At 42.9% G+C, this 17,425-nt stretch overlaps 2 protein-coding genes across 2 annotated transcripts; both read left to right on the forward strand.

The window, feature by feature from the left end:
- Window positions 1-104: 104 nt before the first annotated feature.
- On the forward strand, window positions 105-6,196 carry LOC311103089 (gem-associated protein 2-like). Its single transcript, XM_084144625.1, has 10 exons — window positions 105-416; window positions 520-604; window positions 701-790; window positions 884-943; window positions 1,625-1,738; window positions 4,960-5,004; window positions 5,155-5,223; window positions 5,477-5,587; window positions 5,756-5,814; window positions 5,909-6,196. Exons 1-10 carry the CDS (start codon window positions 295-297, stop codon window positions 5,946-5,948), a joined length of 795 nt encoding a protein of 264 aa, XP_084000751.1. The 5' UTR covers window positions 105-294; the 3' UTR covers window positions 5,949-6,196.
- An 864-nt stretch (window positions 6,197-7,060) lies between these two features.
- Window positions 7,061-15,926, forward strand: LOC311102501 (uncharacterized protein). Its single transcript, XM_084143862.1, has 9 exons — window positions 7,061-7,218; window positions 10,551-10,622; window positions 10,703-10,780; window positions 12,544-12,619; window positions 12,707-12,801; window positions 13,231-13,306; window positions 13,501-13,656; window positions 13,797-13,935; window positions 14,053-15,926. The coding sequence occupies exons 1-9, from the start codon at window positions 7,106-7,108 to the stop codon at window positions 15,333-15,335; spliced, it is 2,088 nt and encodes a 695-aa protein (XP_083999988.1). The 5' UTR covers window positions 7,061-7,105; the 3' UTR covers window positions 15,336-15,926.
- Window positions 15,927-17,425: the final 1,499 nt, after the last annotated feature.

Here is a 17,425-nt window from a genome sequence, read left to right on the forward strand (position 1 = left end):
GCGTGGAAAATTATATTGTAGACTTTGACCTGTGGCATTTGGAATGCCAAAATACACATGTAGCGTTATCTTTAAATTGCCATGGCAACGGGAACATTCTAAATGCGTCATGATTCACACTTCAAACAAGATGGCGTCAACATTTATTTTGATGTGAGACTTGTGTCCTTATCCAACAAAACAACCTTTACAACGTGATAACAGAAGTACAGTAGTAAATGCAAGTGTCATTAGTTGCCTGTTAATCTAACATTATACTAGTCCGACACTGATCATATAGTTTGGAGCTTCAGCATGAAATCCGACGTGGAGGAACTGATGCCCAGGCTTCTGCCTGTGGAAACATGCGACACTGGCGAAGACTTCAAACTAAACGAGCCTCCAAGAAATCCCCAGGAGTATTTGAGACAGGTTCAGTAAGTCTCTCATAGCTCTATGTCTTTTCATAGTTTTCACGCATGTGCACAGGAAACACGCATTCATGTAAGTAAAAAATACACTGCCTTTCTCTTTTTTCAGATTAGAGGCGTCTCTCTGTCCAGATGTTGTGGTGGCGAAGATTGATCCAAAGAAATTGAGAAAGAAACAGTCAGTGAACGTGTCGGTAAGTTTCACCATAGACGCCACTGCCACAAATAACATGTAGACAGAGACTGGCTCTATGTAAGTATCATTTCCTGTCAACTCTTCTATTTGGTAGCTCACAGGTTGCCAAGCTGCTCCACAAGGATTTTCACCGAGTTTAAAATGGCAGCGACAGCAAGTCAGCAACTTCTCAGAAATAAGACAGGTAACTATAGATTGTATTATCCCCTATACGTTTCAAGTTATTTGTCATGTTGGGTTGAAGTGAGTTATTCTGATCATGTTTTACTACTTGCAGAGTATCAGTAAACACAGACAACACTGGAGTGGTCATGCTTTGGATGACAATGTGTTAATGGTAAGTGTCAAGTTGAGTCAATTCAAATCTGGTATAGGAACAAAAAGGGGTCAATACACGTCTTCTAAGATATACTAGTATTTTAATTAATGCAAGCACTTGAATGGTAAATATGATGTTCGTATATACGGGCCCACTGAAACACCACGCAGGGCAGACAGAGAACTAACTTTTTCAACCCAAGGTTCTTCTTTAATACTCTGACAGAGATAGTTCCTGCTCCAGGCTGGGCCTGTCAGAGTAGAGGCTGGGTGTGGTTTAAACTTACCCAACCTATCGATGGCGCACAGGCTGGTCCCAGCCCCTTGGCGCTTCACTGTTGCCAGGTGTTAGTTGTTTCTGCAACTTGTCTAGAAAGTCAGCACTTCTTCATTGTAGCAGTACACATGTCCTTGAGCAGTTTAACAAAGAGGCAGTGTGTGTGTGTGTGTGTATCTCAGTCTATCTCAGCCTCCCCCCTAACGGTTCCTCACATTAATCACAGCTTGTTATGTTAAACAATCTATATCAGTACAGCACAAACCTATTATGTTTAATCATTCATGTATTATTTCTAAGCTAGGCATCACATCTAGTTGTAAGAGAATAGATCCCCACATAAGTATGAGATTTTTTGTTGTTGGTAAAAGTGAATTGTAAAATACAACATACCCTCTCTAACTGTGTTTTGTCTATCTCCAGCCAAAACAGGACTCGGAGGAACAATGGAAAAAGTTCTGCCTGGGTGAAAATGTTTATCTGAACTCCCCTCCAATTGACCCTGGTGCTGAAGATCGAGGCCTTGATTATGTGAAGGTAACCTTATAGACCAGGGTTTCTTAAACTATGGGTCCGGACCCTAAGCGGGCCCTGGGCATGTGAGCAGTGGGTCGCGAGTTATGAGAATACATCTATAGTTAATTTGGGTCATTGGAGGACAATCTGGGTGACGGGATGATGGTACATTTCTCATTTGGGTCACGAGCTGAAATAGTTTAAAGAGTAACTTTAATGAAAAAACATTTATTTAATCGAAAATCAGATGTTTCAGGGTTAGTTATAGTGAATTGTCATTTATTGTCTTCATTTTGACAGTTTGTTGCAAAAGTGATATATTTTGATATTTTAGTAGTAAATCTAGCTCTTTCCCCCTAGCGGTTCAACTCTACCATTGAAATCTTGATGTAGAGGCACCTTGACAAGGTGCCTCTACGTCATCTCAAGGGAGGGGTTCGGTATGAAATACAATCCCTTCTAGATGTGCTGGGTGGTACCACCTCAAGGCTTACTATAAAAGTAGGTGACAGCTCACCTTATTTGGCAATGGTCTTGCTAAGTGGACTGTGCCAATATATTTTGAATGCTACTTCCTTGACTAAACCACTGACCTTACACAAAATTCAAAATGCAGTAAGGCACATTTCCGCACATGACCAAATTCAACGTTTTTGCTTATCGTTTCATACACATCTGTGCTTTTACTAAGAAAAAAAAAACATTTAGGCTATGAGGATTATACAGTTGAAGTCGGAAGTTTACATACACTTAGGTTGGAGTCATTAAAACTAGTTTTTCAACCACTCCACAAATTTCTTGTTAACAAACTATTGTTTTGGCAAGTCGGTTAGGACATCTACTTTGTGCATGATACAAATAATTTTTCCAACAATTGATTACAGACAGATTATTTCACTTATAATTCACTGTTTCACAATTCCAGTGGGTCAGAAGTTTACATGCACTAAGTTGACTGTGCCTTTAAACAGCTTGGAAAATTCCAGAAAATGATGTCATGGCTTTAGAAGCTTCTGATAGGCTAATTGACATCATTTGAGTCAATTGGAGGTGTACTTGTGGATGTATTTCAAGGCCTACCTTCAAACTCAATGCCTCTTTGCTTGACATCATGGGAAAATCTAAAGAAATCAGCCAAGACCTCAGAAAAGACATTGTAGACCTCCACAAGTCTGGTTCATCCTTGGGAGCAATTTCCAAACGCCTGAAGGTACCACGTTCATCTGTACAAACAATAGTACGCAAGTATAAACACCATGGGACCACGCAGCCGTCATACCGCTCAGGAAGGAGACGCGTTCTGTCTCCTAGAGATGAACGTACTTTGGTGCGAAAAGTGCAAATCAATCCCAGAACAACAGAAAAGGACCTTGTGAAGATGCTGGAGGAAACAGGTACAAATGTATCTATATCCACACTAAAACGAGTCCTATATCGACATAACCTGAAAGGCCGCTCAGCAAGGAAGAAGCCACTGCTCCAAAACCGCCATAAAAAAGCCAGACTACAGTTTGCAACTGCACATGGGGACAAAGATCGTACTTTTTGGAGAAATGTCCTCTGGTCTGATGAAACAAAAATATAACTGTTTGGCCATAATGAACATCGTTAAGTCTGGAGGAAAAGGGGGGAGCTTGCAAGCCGGAGAACACCATCACAACCGTGAAGCACAGGGGTGGCAGCATCATGCTGTGTGGGTGCTTTGCTGCAGGAGGGACTGGTGCACCTCACAAAATAGATGGCATCATGAGGAAGGAAAATTATGTGGATATATTGAAGCAACATCTCAAGACATCAGTCAGGAAGTTAAAGCTTGGTCGCAAATGGCTCTTCCAAATGGACAATGACCCCAAGCATACTTTCAAAGTTGTGGCAAAATGGCTTAAGGACAACAAAGTCAAGGTATTGGAGTGGCCATCCATAAAGCCCTGACCTCAATCCTATAGAAAATGTGTGGGCAGAACTGAAAAAGCGTGTGCGAGCAAGGAGGCCTACAAACCTGACTCAGTTACACCAGCTCTGTCAGGAGGAATGGGCCAAAATTCACCCAACTTATTGTGGAAGGCTATCTGAAACATTTGACTCAAGTTAAACAATTTTAAAGGCAATGTTACCAAATACTAATTGAGTGTATGTAAACTTCTGACCCACTGGGAATGTGATGAAAGAAATAAAAGCTGAAATAAATCATTCTCTCAACTATTATTCTGACATTTCACATTCTTAAAATAAAGTGGTGATCCTAACTGACCTAAGACAGGGAATTTTTACTATGATTAAATGTCAGAAATTGTGAAAAACTGAGTTTAAATGTATTTGGCTAAGGTGTATGTAAACTTCCGACTTCAACTGTACATTTTATATTTGTGACTACATCCATGGTAACAAGAAATAGATGACCGTGGTGGTCATGTCAAAGTATTAGTTTTTTTCTACAATGGTGATGACTGATTGGTGGTGCAGTCTGCTATGACACAGTTGGCTCTTAGTTCAATAGTTGTGAGTTCTAATCCCACATGGGGCAGATATCTTTTCTTTTTTTTCTTCGTATGCTTTATTTACAATATTCATTCCTTTCCCACACACACACACACACTTCTAATTCAGAAACGTGAAAGCATACCTGTGAGAGGGGTCGCCCTGGTAGTAGTTGTAGGTTTTTATACAGTACCCAAGACCAATCTGGGAGTTCATTTTACTGTTGGAAAAATATCTACTGCAATGCTGGTTGGATTGAATCGAGACCCACATTTTCATTTTTCAGGTGATGATTGCACTTTTCTTCCCAACACAATACCGCAATAAATGTGAGTTCACATTTCAACAAAAACAATTGCCACCCCTTGGGGGATTTTAACTTACACCACAAGTGGCAATAGATGTCTGGAATTTAGTGCCTTAACGCTGTAAACTAACTGTCCAGAGCCATTCATTATATTCTGCATGCACATAATGTAATTATTATGCTTTAGTGAGAAAGTGTTGCGCTCAGGTACAACTGTTTACCCACTCCAAAAATGAATTTATACAAGCAATTCCCCCCCACCCACAACTTCTCACTTGAATGCATTTTTTTTTTTGAAGGGGTTGGGCAAAGGCTGAAATTGGGGTTGAGAGTTAACCTTTAAGAACCCCTGTTATAGAGGAAATATCTGACCATAGAGAATATACATCATGTAAGATTTTTGTATAAAGATTTTGCCATTAACATGTGTCTGATGTTTACCCACTTGTTTCACCAGGTTGGTTTTCCACCTTTCCTTAGCATAGTGAGCAGATTAAATCAGGTGAGTGTTTGCAAAACATTGGCATGACACTCACTGCACTCATCTCTCATCAATTGATGCTTTTTTTCATGACCTCAACAACGGTACTCTTGTTTGACACACTTTTTTTCTATAATCATAGCCAAAACTCAATTATATCTTCCCTACTAGGCCACAGTCTCTGCAGTTTTGGAGTACTTGATAAACTGGTTTGAAGAGAGAGAGTTTGTCCCACAGTTGGTAAGTTCAGTTTCTTAAACATCATCAACACAGTTTGACATTTTTTATGCTTTCCAGGGTTGGGGTCAATTTCATTTATATTCCAGTCAATTCAGAAAGTAAACCCAATTCCACATTTTCCTAATTAAAAAGCATTGAAGAGAATTTGGAATTGAAATTTGAATTTCAGTTTAATTCCTAAATTGACTGGAATTTAAATGGAATTGACCCCAACCCGATGCTTTCATGGCTAATATGTGTTCAACATCTCTAGGGAAGATGGCTGTATGCACTGCTGGCTTGCCTTGAGAAACCTCTTCTCCCTGAAGCACATTCCCTAATAAGACAGCTGGCCAGACGGAGTTCTGAAGTGCGGGCCAATCTGGTAGGGTGATATAGTGGCTGGTATTAATGGATGTTGAGATGAGGTTGCAAACCAACTTCCTTATGGGTAAAATAAAAAATTTAAAATATATTAGATTCTGAAACATTTGATAATGATGAACAGGGTATGATATTCATTCTTTGTTTTTTTCTTTCTTTCCCATTACAGGAAAGCCAGGAAGATGAAAGGTTGTCTCCTCTAAACTTGATGATCTGCCTTGTTGCTAGGTAAGCTTTGTTATTTGACTTCACAAACACTCACAGCCAGGAAACATTGTCGTTTGATTCTTAATAAAACATATATATATATTTTTTTACATAGGTACTTTGATCAGAACGACTTGGCCGATAAGGAGGACTAAACGGGATAATGTGAAACTGAAACTGGTCACAGCATGAACTGTAGCTCTATGAACCCATCACCATGCTCAGATTTGGGATCCACGGAAAGTTGCTCTGTGGCAATTTGAAGCCTTTTCATACTAAGCAACCATTGAGTCTTGTGAAGAAAATGTGCCCAATAAATGGTGAAATTTTCTTTTTTTTTCTATTATAGGTTGTTTTCAACTTCTGCTATTGCTGGAATTAAATAAAATGTTTGCTTTCACAATTGTTGTGTTTTCATCTTTACAAGCCCACCACTGCTATGTACCATAAAGAAAAACTGTATGCCATAAAGACATCAGACATACACATCAATCCTTTATTCTGAAAGTGTTTTAGTAACCAGATGTTTTAAGCACCACTTTTCTGTGGTGTAACTTTAGGATCAAAACAACCAAATTACTATTATTATTTGTCATCATTAGGGCCCTGTGTTTTGGTTAATCATGTGACATGACCTGAATTATAGCCTTTATTTTAAGTATTTTACAGAAATGAGAATTAGACCAAAAATAAAAGCAATTGTCTGAGGATGGTGCTGCTGACAAAAAGAAAACGGGACAGTTTGATGAAAAACTTCAAATCAAGGTCATGTGACATGATTAAACAAAACACAGGACCTAGTCATCATCAATGGGCGTGTTCGTTTTGCATGGCCCGGTGCCCGGGTTGAGATTTAACTTAAGGACCAATGGAAGGGTCTAAAATGTACAAACTCCGCCTACCCGGGGCACCGGGCCATGCAAAACGATTCAGCCCAATGAACATCATTATAATTCATTATATTGATTATCATCAAGAAAATACTGGACATGTGGTGATTGGAGAATGCTCACATTTATGGTCATTGCTTTCCGGAATCCTTGGGACGTCCCTACCCCATTGAAGTTGAAATTTAAAATGGTTATGGTAGGGTTTAAGGAAGGTTTGGTTTTATGTAAAGAACGTCCCAAGGATTCTGGATAGCACTAACCCAAAATTAATGGCCGTGTGCGTTTAGCTACGCTAATGAAGGTGCCGATTGGGCATTTGAGTTGTCAATCAAGGCAGTGAAACGCTTATCAACCCCCCATGATGCATTGCGGTGAGCGACCAATACTGGTTGCATGGGAGGAAAGCTGGTTAGTTAGCTAAGATGGCGGTGGCAGTGGGGTCTTTGCAAGCCCAGCTTGAGAAAGCTAAAGAGAGTTTGAAAAATGTTGACGATAATATTCGTAAATTAACTGGCCGGGATCCTAATGAATTGAGGTAAGACACTAATTTTATTTTAAAACGCAACACTGTATTCTATTTGTCAGCATTCATTCGTCTAACTAACGTTAGCTAGCTAGCAATATACGCCTATCCCATGAAAAAAAATGGCATCTCCCATTCTCGTGCACAACCAGTTAGCCGCTTGGGTGCGTGCGTGCTGTATAATCGAATCGACCTTGTCGTGCTAGGCTGGCTAGCTAAATGGAAGTACATATACTTTAAATAGCTTACTAGAGTTTTTACTTACCGGTAGGTGGCAGCTGGGTGGTTTTGCCATTGCCCATTCATTATTGTTGACCTGGCGAAGTAACGTTAGCGAGCTAGTAAGGTTATTATTACTTTTCTGTTAGTAAGCTAATTTACTCAGTTTGTCAGACTCGTTTATTCGCAAACTAACTTAGCTTGCTAATTAATAACGTTACTAGCCACGAGTTGGCTAGTTTCGGTTTACATTTACATTTAAGTCATTTAGCAGACGCTCTTATCCAGAGCGACTTACAAATTGGTGCATTCAATTTAGGATTGCCAGTGGGACAACCACATCTTGATCACAGTAAGTACACTTCTTCAAACAAGTAGCTGTGAGCAAAGTCAGTGCAATCAGGGACAACTACATCTCGATCACAATAAGTACATTTCTTTAAACAAGTCAGTACTAGCCGGTGAAATGTCAGGTGTTAGTTTAGACCAAAGACAATGGTAGTAAAGGGGGGTAGAATGATTACAATTATACTATTCCAGGTATTCCTTAGAGGTAGGGTTTCAAGTGTCTCCAGAAGGTGGTCAGTGACGCCGCTGTCCTGGCGTCATGGGGGAGCTTGTTCCGCCAGAACAGCAAATAGCTTTGACTGTGCTGAGCGGGAACTGTGCTTCCGTAGAGGTAGGGGGGCTAGCAGGCCAGAGGTGGATGAACGTAGTGCCCTCGTTTGGGTGTAGGGTCTGATCAGAGCCTGAAGGTATGGAGGTGCTGTTCCCCTCACAGCTCCGTAGGCAAGCGCCATGGTTGTGTAGTAGATGCAAGCTTCAACTGGAAGCCAGTGGCGTGTGTGGAGGAGCGGGGTGACGTGAGAGAATGGCACAGGCAGGGAGCCCAGCCAACAGTGAGTTGCAGTAATCCAGACGGGAGATGACAAGTGCCTGGATTAGGACCTGTGCCGCTATCTGTGTAATGTAGGGTCGTACTCTGTGAATGTTGTAGAGCATGAACCTGCAGGATCGGGTCACGCCAAGGTTCTTTGCACTCTGGGAGGTAGACACAATGGAGTTGTCAACCGTGATGGTGAGATCATGGAGCGGGCAGTCCTTCCCCGGGAGGAAGCGCAGCTCCGTCTTGCCGAGGTTCAGCTTGAGGTGGTGATCCGACATCCACATTGATATGTCTGCCAGAGATGCGATTCGCCACCTGGTATTCAAAAGGGGGAAAGGAGAAAATTAATTGTGTCGTCTGCGTAGCAATGATAGGAGAGACCATGTGAGGATATGACAGAGCCAAGTGACTTGGTGTATAGCGAGAATAGGAGAGGGCCTAGAACTAAGCCCTGGGGGACACCAGTGGTGAGAGCACGTGGTGCGGAGACAGATTCTTGCCACGCCACCTGGTAGGAGCGACCTGTCAGGTAGGACACAATCCAAGAGTGAGCAGCGCCGGAGATGCCCAACTCGGAGAGGGTGGAGAGGAGGATCTGATGGTTCACAGCATCAAAGGCAGCAGATGGGTCTAGAAGGATAAGAGCAGAGAAGAGTTAGCTTTGGCAGTGCGGAGAGCCTCCGTGACACAGAGAAGAGCAGTCCCAGTTGAATGACCAGTCTTGAAACCTGACTGGTTAGGATCAAGAAGGTCATTCTGAGAGAGATAGCAGGAGAGTTGGCTAGCGACGGCACGCTCAAGAGTTTTGGAGAGAAAAGAAAGAAGGGATACTGGTCTGTAGTTGTTGACATCGGAGGGATCGAGTGTAGGTTTTATGAGGGGTGAGATCACATGATCAGACGAGGAAAGAGCAGTAGGAGTAGCAGTGTTTTCTGTGGTAATCCATGTTTTCGTCAGCGCCAAGAAGTCTAGACTGGAGGGTAGCATAGGCTGAGATGAACTCTGCCTTGTTGGCCGCAGAACGGCAGTTCCAGAGGCTGCCTGAGACCTGGAACTCCACGTGGGTCGTTCGCGCAGGGACCACCAGATTAGAGTGGTAGCAGCCACACGGTGTGAAGCATTTGCATGGCCTGTGCAGAGAGGCAAGAACAGGGATAGACATACAGATAGTTGACAGGCTACAGAAAAGGCTACAATAATGCAAAAGTGATCGGAATGAAATTAACTAAACATCTCGGGAAGCGAGAGAGCGGGGCCTCCCTCGACTAACTCCCGCAGAACAACTTGGCAGAACTGTCTTTGTTTCAGGGACAGTCTTCGTTTTTGAGACAGCTGCCGCTGAACAAAGAGGTTGTGCTAATAACACTAAGCTAATTGCCTAGCACAAGTGTAGCCACTCCCCATCTGTTATGAGTTTCTCCGGTATCAAAGAATCAAGGATGCAAGGATATACTTAGACACTTTGTAGACAGTTAATGCAAATGTTTAATGATCGGTACCGGGTTCGTTACAACAATGACCAGAGCTTTGCCCTTGGTGTTACGAACTAACTTGAACAAAGAAGACACTCTACCTTATATGCCTTCTGTTACCCTCTTCTTGGCATACATCTGGTAAATCTCCATGGGCACTCCCTGTCTTTGATATTCATCACTCTTTACCCCAAGTCAGAATCCTGCCCATCACTCATGCTATCCTAAACATCAGTAATCTCCTTTGACATAATGGAATGTAGACTCTGTCTCCTAACCATTTATCTAGTAACTAACCTGTTCCCCACGATACTATGACATCATTATACCATAAAAACATCATATCACCCTCCTATTGAGTAATCTGCAGAGAACAAAAGAAGTGGCTGGACCTGCGTCCAGTGTGAATGGGTAGCAATCGCTTCGTAAGCAGACTGGGTAGCTTACTATGACAGACAGACAGAACCAACACAGTTTACAAGTTAAAACAATTCTACTTACAGAATCAAGCAGGATCCTTCCAAGACTATTAGTTGACACGGTTCAGTTTCATGTCCAGACCTATCGGAGTAACGTTACAATAGAAGTAACGGTAGTTAACTATGCCACACTGATTTAATATTGCGTCTATCCCCATTCCAAATGGATGAACACACCCCTATGTAACGTTAGCTAGCTACGTTTTCTAAAAGCAATCTCCAGCCATGACGTTAACAGCTAGCTCTGGTCCAACTATGACGTATCTATTATCTCTACTTTCCTTACAGACCTGGCCAAGCTAGAAGGCCAACCATCCCAGGCGTTGGAGGAGGTAGGGGGCGAGGAATCAACTTGTTAAGGTAAACACTTTGCCTTACTCTCCATCAGTTGGTGTGATACCTGTATGTGAGCTTTATGTAACAATTATATTTGTCTACAGACGTGGACTCTCCGACATCGGCGGTGGACCTGGAGGACCCCCAGCTAAACAGAGGGATATTGAAGGGGCCCTCCTGAGGTTAGAATAATCTACAGACCTGGCCCATTTACTGCTGTAGATGTTACAAAGATGAGTCGTACTCACTCCGTTCTCGTGATGGCTCTGCCTGCAACTTCAAAATCATTGTTGCCCTCTGCCCAATGAGGGAATTTACTCATGGCCTAATGGTTAAAGACTTCCTCAAGAGATTTTTGAACTTTTCCTTTTGAAATGCGATATCCCTAGTATAAATACAGTAAAGTACACACTAAAGGGTAAAACAAATGTGTTTTGCACAAAAGTGAATTTTGTTAGACCACTGCAAACTTCAAGGAGTTGGGTGGGGATTTGGGATGTCATCAGCCTCCCCCTTGCTTGGGGAACAATAGAGAACAAAAGCGGAAAGGCCCACCCCCAACTTTTTATTTTTTTATTTAACCAGGTAAGCCAGTTGAGAACAAGTTCTCATTTACAACTGCGACCTGGCCAAGATAAAGCAAAGCAGTGTGATAAAAACAACAACAGTTACATATGGAATAAACAAAACGTACAGTCAATAACACAATAGAAAATCTATATACAGTGTGTGCAAATGTAGTAAGTTATGGAGGTAAGGCAATAAATAGGCCATAGTGCAAAATAATTACAATTTAGTATAAACACTGGAGTGATAGATGTGCAGAAGATGATGTGCAAATAGAGATACTGGGGTGCAAATGAGCAAAATAAATAACAATGTAAATAACAATATGGGGATGAGGTAGTTGGGTGAGCTAATTACAGATGGGCTGTGTACAGGTGCAGTGATCGGTAAGCTGCTCTGACAACTGATGCTTAAAGATAGTGAGGGAGATAAGTGTCTCCAGCTTCAGAGGTTTTTGCAGTTCGTTCCAGTCATTTGCAGCAGAGAACTGGAAGGAATGACGGCCAAAGGAGGTGTTGGCTTTTGGGATGACCAGTGAGATATACCTGCTGGAACGCATACTACGGGCGGGTGTTGCTATGGTGACCAATGATTTAAGATAAGGCAGGGATTTGCCTAGAAGTGATTTTATAGATGACCTGGAGCCAGTGGGTTTGGCGACTAATATGTAGTGAGGGCCAGCCAACGGGAGCGTACAGGTCACAATGGTGGGTAGTATATGGGGCTTTGGTGACAAAACGGATGGCACTGTGATAGACTACATCCAATTTGCTGAGTAGAGTGTTGGAAGCTATTTTGTAAATGACTGGCCCAACGCTCTTAACCACTAGGCTACCTGCTGCCCAATTGGTTCTGGCTCGTGAACTTTCACGTGCCATTAACTCCATGACAGCATAAGCTGTATGCGCGCATGGGTGAAGTGTTTTGGTATTTTAGGATGTTTTGCTGGATTAATATCCCTAAAAGAGAATTTCCAGATGTCCTCTGAGGAGTATTTAGATGAAGTCATTTTCACTTCTCTCCCTTTAATGCCTGGTCGAGTAGTTGGCTTGAAAAATCTGTGCAAATCAGTTAGCTACTGTTCCAGAGATGGATGCACAGACAAGTGAAAAAATAAGCCGAGACAGAGCCCAAATAGACGGAGGGAGATGTGCATTGTGCAAGAAGCCAACGTTCACTTGGTAGGCTGCCATTCCTCCTTCCATATTTATTGCAGTCACTTCCATGTGGTGTCAATGAATCGGCAGTGGGCACTAAGGCATTACCCTACACCTGGTGGTATTCAAATGGGTTTCTATTTGATGTGGCCGGTAAATCACGTATTTGTCGTCCGTAAATCACGTATTTGTCGTCCTTTTGCGTGTCTTTTATTTTATAGGCTGGCCGGTGACCAGCGAGCGAGGAGAGATTCACGCCATGACAGTGACGCTGAGGATGATGACGATGTCAAAAAGGTAAACATCATTCTACACTGAATGTCTTAATTAATCTTTTCCCTCAATGTTTTGTCTAATGCCCCACTTGCTTTTGTCCATACACAGCCAGCGTTGCAGTCATCAGTAGTAGCTACCTCCAAGGAACGTACGCGTCGAGACCTGATTCAGGATCAGACCATGGATGAGAGGGGAAAACAAAGGTAATGCAACATTATACATGCGTAAGGAATAAGTGGGCGGCAGGTAAGCGAAAGGTCGCTCGTTCGAATCCCTGAGCCGACTAGGCGCAAAATCTCTGTGCCCTTGAGCAAGGCATTTTACCCTAATTCCTCTAAGTTGCTCTGGGTAAGAGCGTGTGCTAAATAACTAAAATGCGAAATTATTTTAACTATTATATTTCCAAGAAATCATGTAAATGTTATTCATACTATTATTGTGGTCCTCTGTAGCTCAGCTGGTAGAGCACGGCGCTTGTAACGCCAAGGTAGTTGGTTCGATCCCCGGGACCACCCATACACAAAAATGTATGCACGCATGACTGTAAGTCGCTTTGGATAAAAGCGTCTGCTAAATGGCATATTATTATATTATTATATTCATTGCTTTTGCTCTGTTCTTTTTCCCTATAGGAATCGACGCATGTTTGGCCTGTTGATGGGAACATTACAGAAATTTAAGCAGGAATCTAATGTGGCAACAGATCGGGTAGGGATATCACTTTACTCCAATATGTGCATCAATAAAACTCTAAACACTGCTGTTCTAATACAGTAAATGCATGAAAATTGGCCTTAGCGTTACGCTTGGTGAAAATGATTCCAGCCATTTAGGATGTAGTTTGGAGTATTTCCCAATGGTAAATTAATTTCCCGTAGTAAATGTTTTATCTCTTGTCTCAGCAAAAGAAACGCATTGAGATTGAACAAAAATTGGAAGTTCAAGCAGAACAAGAACGCAAGAAAGTAGAGGGCGAAAGACGAGAGCTCTTTGATGAGAGGCGTGCCAAGCAGACAGAGCTGAGACTGTTGGAACAGAAAGTGGAGCTTGCTTACTTGGTAAGGACCTTACTTGAAACGTATTGGTTATGGTGTAGTCTTAAAAAACAAAGGAAATGTTAAACCTGTAGTAACATTGTACTAAGGTGAAACTAAACCTTTGTGTGTTTTCCATGCTCATTAAAAATGTTGTGTTCTAGCAAGAGGAGTGGAATGTGCACAATACAAAAATGGTCAAGTTCATCCGCACAAAGACCAAGCCACCCATCTTCTATCTGCCTGGGAGGATGTGCTCAGCCACTCAGAAGCTCTTGGACGAGTCGCAGAAAAAAATGAATAGTAAGCAATTGTGCAATTAGCCAAATTCTTCTGCACTCGACAAGTAGGAATAATACACATCCTTGGTGTGCATTGAGTCGGTGTCACTGAATCGTTTTGTTTTATTCCTGTTTCCAGTTATGTTTGAGGAGAGACGCGAGGCATTTGCCGAGTATCTGAATAAGATGGAGGCTCGCCCTCGACGCCAGTCTCAGAGGGACAACGCTCTGGTTAAGGACCTGAAGAAAGAAGATCGAGAGGAGGGTAAGCCCACGGGTCAGGTAGTCAAAGTGACAGGTAACCGGTTTGATGTGGAGATGGAGGATGAGGCAACACTAGAGAAGGAAGAGGGGGATGAGGGTGTAATGCGTAAGGAGGACAGAAAGAAAAAGCCAGGAGAGAAAGTCAGGGAGCAGGAGCCTAAGAAGGGGGAGAATAAGGCAGACAAGAGGGAGGAGAGTGAGGAAAATGGTCAAGACACTAGAATAGTAGAGTTCAGAGAGGTGGAAGAGCAGATGGAGGTTACTGCAGTGGTGAGGGAGGCTGAGTGGCAGGTCGGGGATCAGGGTAAGAAGATGGAGGATAGTCCAGTGATGGCTGGGGGAGAGGTAGGTAATGAGAAGAGAGTAGAAGAACCGCAGCAACAGGTTAAGGTAGAAAAGGAAAAGAAGCGCCTTCAGAATCAGGACCCCACAGCTGTGTCAGACGACCAGGAGAAAAGCGTCGAAATGCAACCAACCGAAGATGAGCCACATACAGAAGTGTCCATACCCCTGCACTCAGAGCCCAACCCTAGTGTGGAAGTCTCTGATGGAGGATCTATAGCCCCTGAGGTTCAGATCCCCCTGCTGGAGGCTGGAACAGAGCCTGAGCCTCTCACAACAGAGCAGAGCCAAGAGGCTGATCAAGGCGCCATGAAGCAGACTACTGATCTCCAGGCTGCCCAGGATGATGCTGCCCCCAAGGTGCTGGAGCCTCTGTGCGAGGAAAGAAGCAGGGGATGTGAAAAGTCAAAGGACAATAAGGGAGATGGTGGTGGTGGCGGCAGGAACAGCAGTAGCTCCTCTAGCAGCTCCTCTGGCTCCTCGTCCAGCGGGAGCTCCGGCTCCTCTACTGGCTCCTCCAGCAGGAGCAGCTCCTCCAGCGGCAGCTCCTCTTCCAGCTCATCTAGCAGGAGCCGCAGCCGGGGGAGGAAGGACAAGAAGCATAGGAGGAAGCCGTCCGAGAGGGAGAGGAAGAAGGGAGGAGGTGAGAAGAGCCATAAGTCATCCAAGTGCAGTGGTCGTGAATCCAAAGGTTCCAAAGACAAGGGCTCTAAGTCTGACAGGAAGAGGACCACCTCTGAGGGCTGCCGGTCAGGGAAGAGGTCCTCTCGCGGTGACAGGGATCGCAAGTCTGATAGGAAGGAAAAAAGACGTTAAAAAAGTTGGTTCTGCTGTCATGTCATGCTTAGTTCTGTTTCTCCTTTTGATAAATACATTTTCATAACTGAAATGTTGTGGATTTCCTTAAATGGAATTCCGCAGGATAGGGAAATTAAACTGCCTTAGTGTATTTCTTGGAACAATGTGGGTTTTTAATAATCAAAGGATTCTTTCTCTAGTCCCCAGTCATTTTTGACAGTCCTGCCGCGCCGGTTTCTGGACTTATTTTACCTCGATTTGTTGTATTAGATTTTTATATTGTCTGCGTTTTGGATTTTAATTGTTCCTAAAACATAGGAGCAATGCGAAGAGGGTGTGTTGCATACTGGTGTGTTCTCTGAATCTAGTGTTGAGGTATAAGGTAGTAGTGTAATGTTGAAGACTTGTAACATACAGCTTTTTTATTCATCCAAAGCCTGTCTAACTGTGCACAATGTCTAGCTCTGCATTACGCAGTATACAGTCCTTAGCTGGTTTTGGAAAGTAATGATTACTTTTTGATTTATTTTTTGTTCAAATGAAATCTAAGCATCTTCAATAAAATAAAACAGGAGGTGATTTTCTTGTCATTAATGGCTCATATCTTAATGATGTTCCAAGTTATTTTTGAATTCATTTCTTACAGCCTGATGGTCATTAAATGCTACCTGCCAGTTAGGATGCAGAACTACTGAAACCACATGCATATTCAATGTATATTGCTTTAGGAGATCTTTAGAGGAATAACTGATTTAAAAGCATGTTTTTATATAATTGGTGGATAGACCTTCTGGCAGACCAGTTCCCTTTTTAGAATGGATACGTGACGGATGATGCACCAGACATGTGTTCAACCTGTTATATATCATTCAAATCAAATTTTATTGGCCACATGTGCCGAATACAACAGGTGCAGATATTACAGTGAAATGCTTACTTACAGCCCTTAACCAACAGTGCATTTCTTTTTAATAAAAAAAGTAAAATAAAACAGTGTTGAGGGGGGAAAAAAAGAGCAGAAGTCAAATAAAATAACATTAGGGAGGCTATATACAGTGAGGGAAAAAAGTAGTTGATCCCCTGCTGATGTTGTACATTTGCCCAATGACAAAGACATGATCAGTCTAATTTTAATGGTAGGTTTATTTGAACAGTGAGAGACAGAATAACAACAACAAAATCCAGAAAAACACATGTCAAAAATGTTATAAATTGATTTGCATTTTAATGAGGGAAATAAGTATTTGACCCCTCTGCAAAACATGACTTAGTACTTGGTGGCAAAACCCTTGTTGGCAATCACAGAGGTCAGACGTTTCTTGTAGTTGGCCACCAGGTTTGCACACATCTCAGGAGGGATTTTGTTCCACTCCTCTTTGCAGATCTTCTCCAAGTCATTAAGGTTTCGAGACTGACGTTTGGCAACTCGAACCTTCAGCTCCCTCAGATTTTCTATGGGATTAAGCTCTGGTGACTGGCTAGGCCACTCTAGGACCTTAATGTGCTTCTTCTTGAGACACTCCTTTGTTGCCTTGGCCGTGTGTTTTGGGTCATTGTCATGCTGGAATACCCATCCACGACCCTTTTTCAATGCCCTGGCTGAGGGAAGGAGGTTCTCACCCAAGATTTGACGGTACATGGCCCTGTCCATCGTCCCTTTGATGCGGTGCAGTTGTCCTGTCCCCTTAGCAGAAAAACACCCCCAAAGCATAATGTTTCCACCTCCATGTTTGACGGTGGGGATGGTGTTCTTGGGGTCATAGGCAGCATTCCTCCTCCAAACACGGCGAGTTGAGTTGATGCCAAAGAGCTCCATTTTGGTCTCATCTGACCACAACACTTTCACCCAATCATTCAGATGTTCATTGGCAAACTTCAGACGGGCTTGTATATGTGCTTTCTTGAGCAGGGGGACCTTGCAGGCGCTGCAGGATTTCAGTTCTTCACGGTGTAGTGTGTTCCCAATTGTTTTCTTGGTGATTATGGTCCCAGCTGCCTTGAGATCATTGACAAGATCCTCCTGTGTAGTTCTGGGCTGATTCCTCACCGTTCTCATGATCATTGCAACTCCACGAGGTGAGATCTTGCATGGAGCCCCAGGCCGAGGG

Source organism: Coregonus lavaretus (genome assembly GCF_964263955.1).
Source record: "Coregonus lavaretus genome assembly, chromosome: 27".
In the NCBI taxonomy this organism is placed as follows: Eukaryota; Metazoa; Chordata; class Actinopteri; order Salmoniformes; family Salmonidae; genus Coregonus; species Coregonus lavaretus.

What these genes read in the sequence shown, in the direction of transcription:
- LOC311102501 (XM_084143862.1), top strand. Translation starts at nt 7,106, where the DNA reads ATGGCGGTGGCAGTGGGGTCTTTGCAAGCCCAGCTTGAGAAAGCTAAA. An exon ending in CGAGGAATCAACTTGTTAAG is followed by an intron (nt 10,623 to 10,702) that starts GTAAACACTTTG and finishes ATTTGTCTACAG; the next exon opens with ACGTGGACTCTCCGACATCG. An exon ending in GTCGCAGAAAAAAATGAATA is followed by an intron (nt 13,936 to 14,052) that starts GTAAGCAATTGT and finishes TCCTGTTTCCAG; the next exon opens with TTATGTTTGAGGAGAGACGC.
- LOC311103089 (XM_084144625.1), top strand. Translation starts at nt 295, where the DNA reads ATGAAATCCGACGTGGAGGAACTGATGCCCAGGCTTCTGCCTGTGGAA. An exon ending in AACAGTCAGTGAACGTGTCG is followed by an intron (nt 605 to 700) that starts GTAAGTTTCACC and finishes TCTATTTGGTAG; the next exon opens with CTCACAGGTTGCCAAGCTGC. An exon ending in TGGATGACAATGTGTTAATG is followed by an intron (nt 944 to 1,624) that starts GTAAGTGTCAAG and finishes GTCTATCTCCAG; the next exon opens with CCAAAACAGGACTCGGAGGA.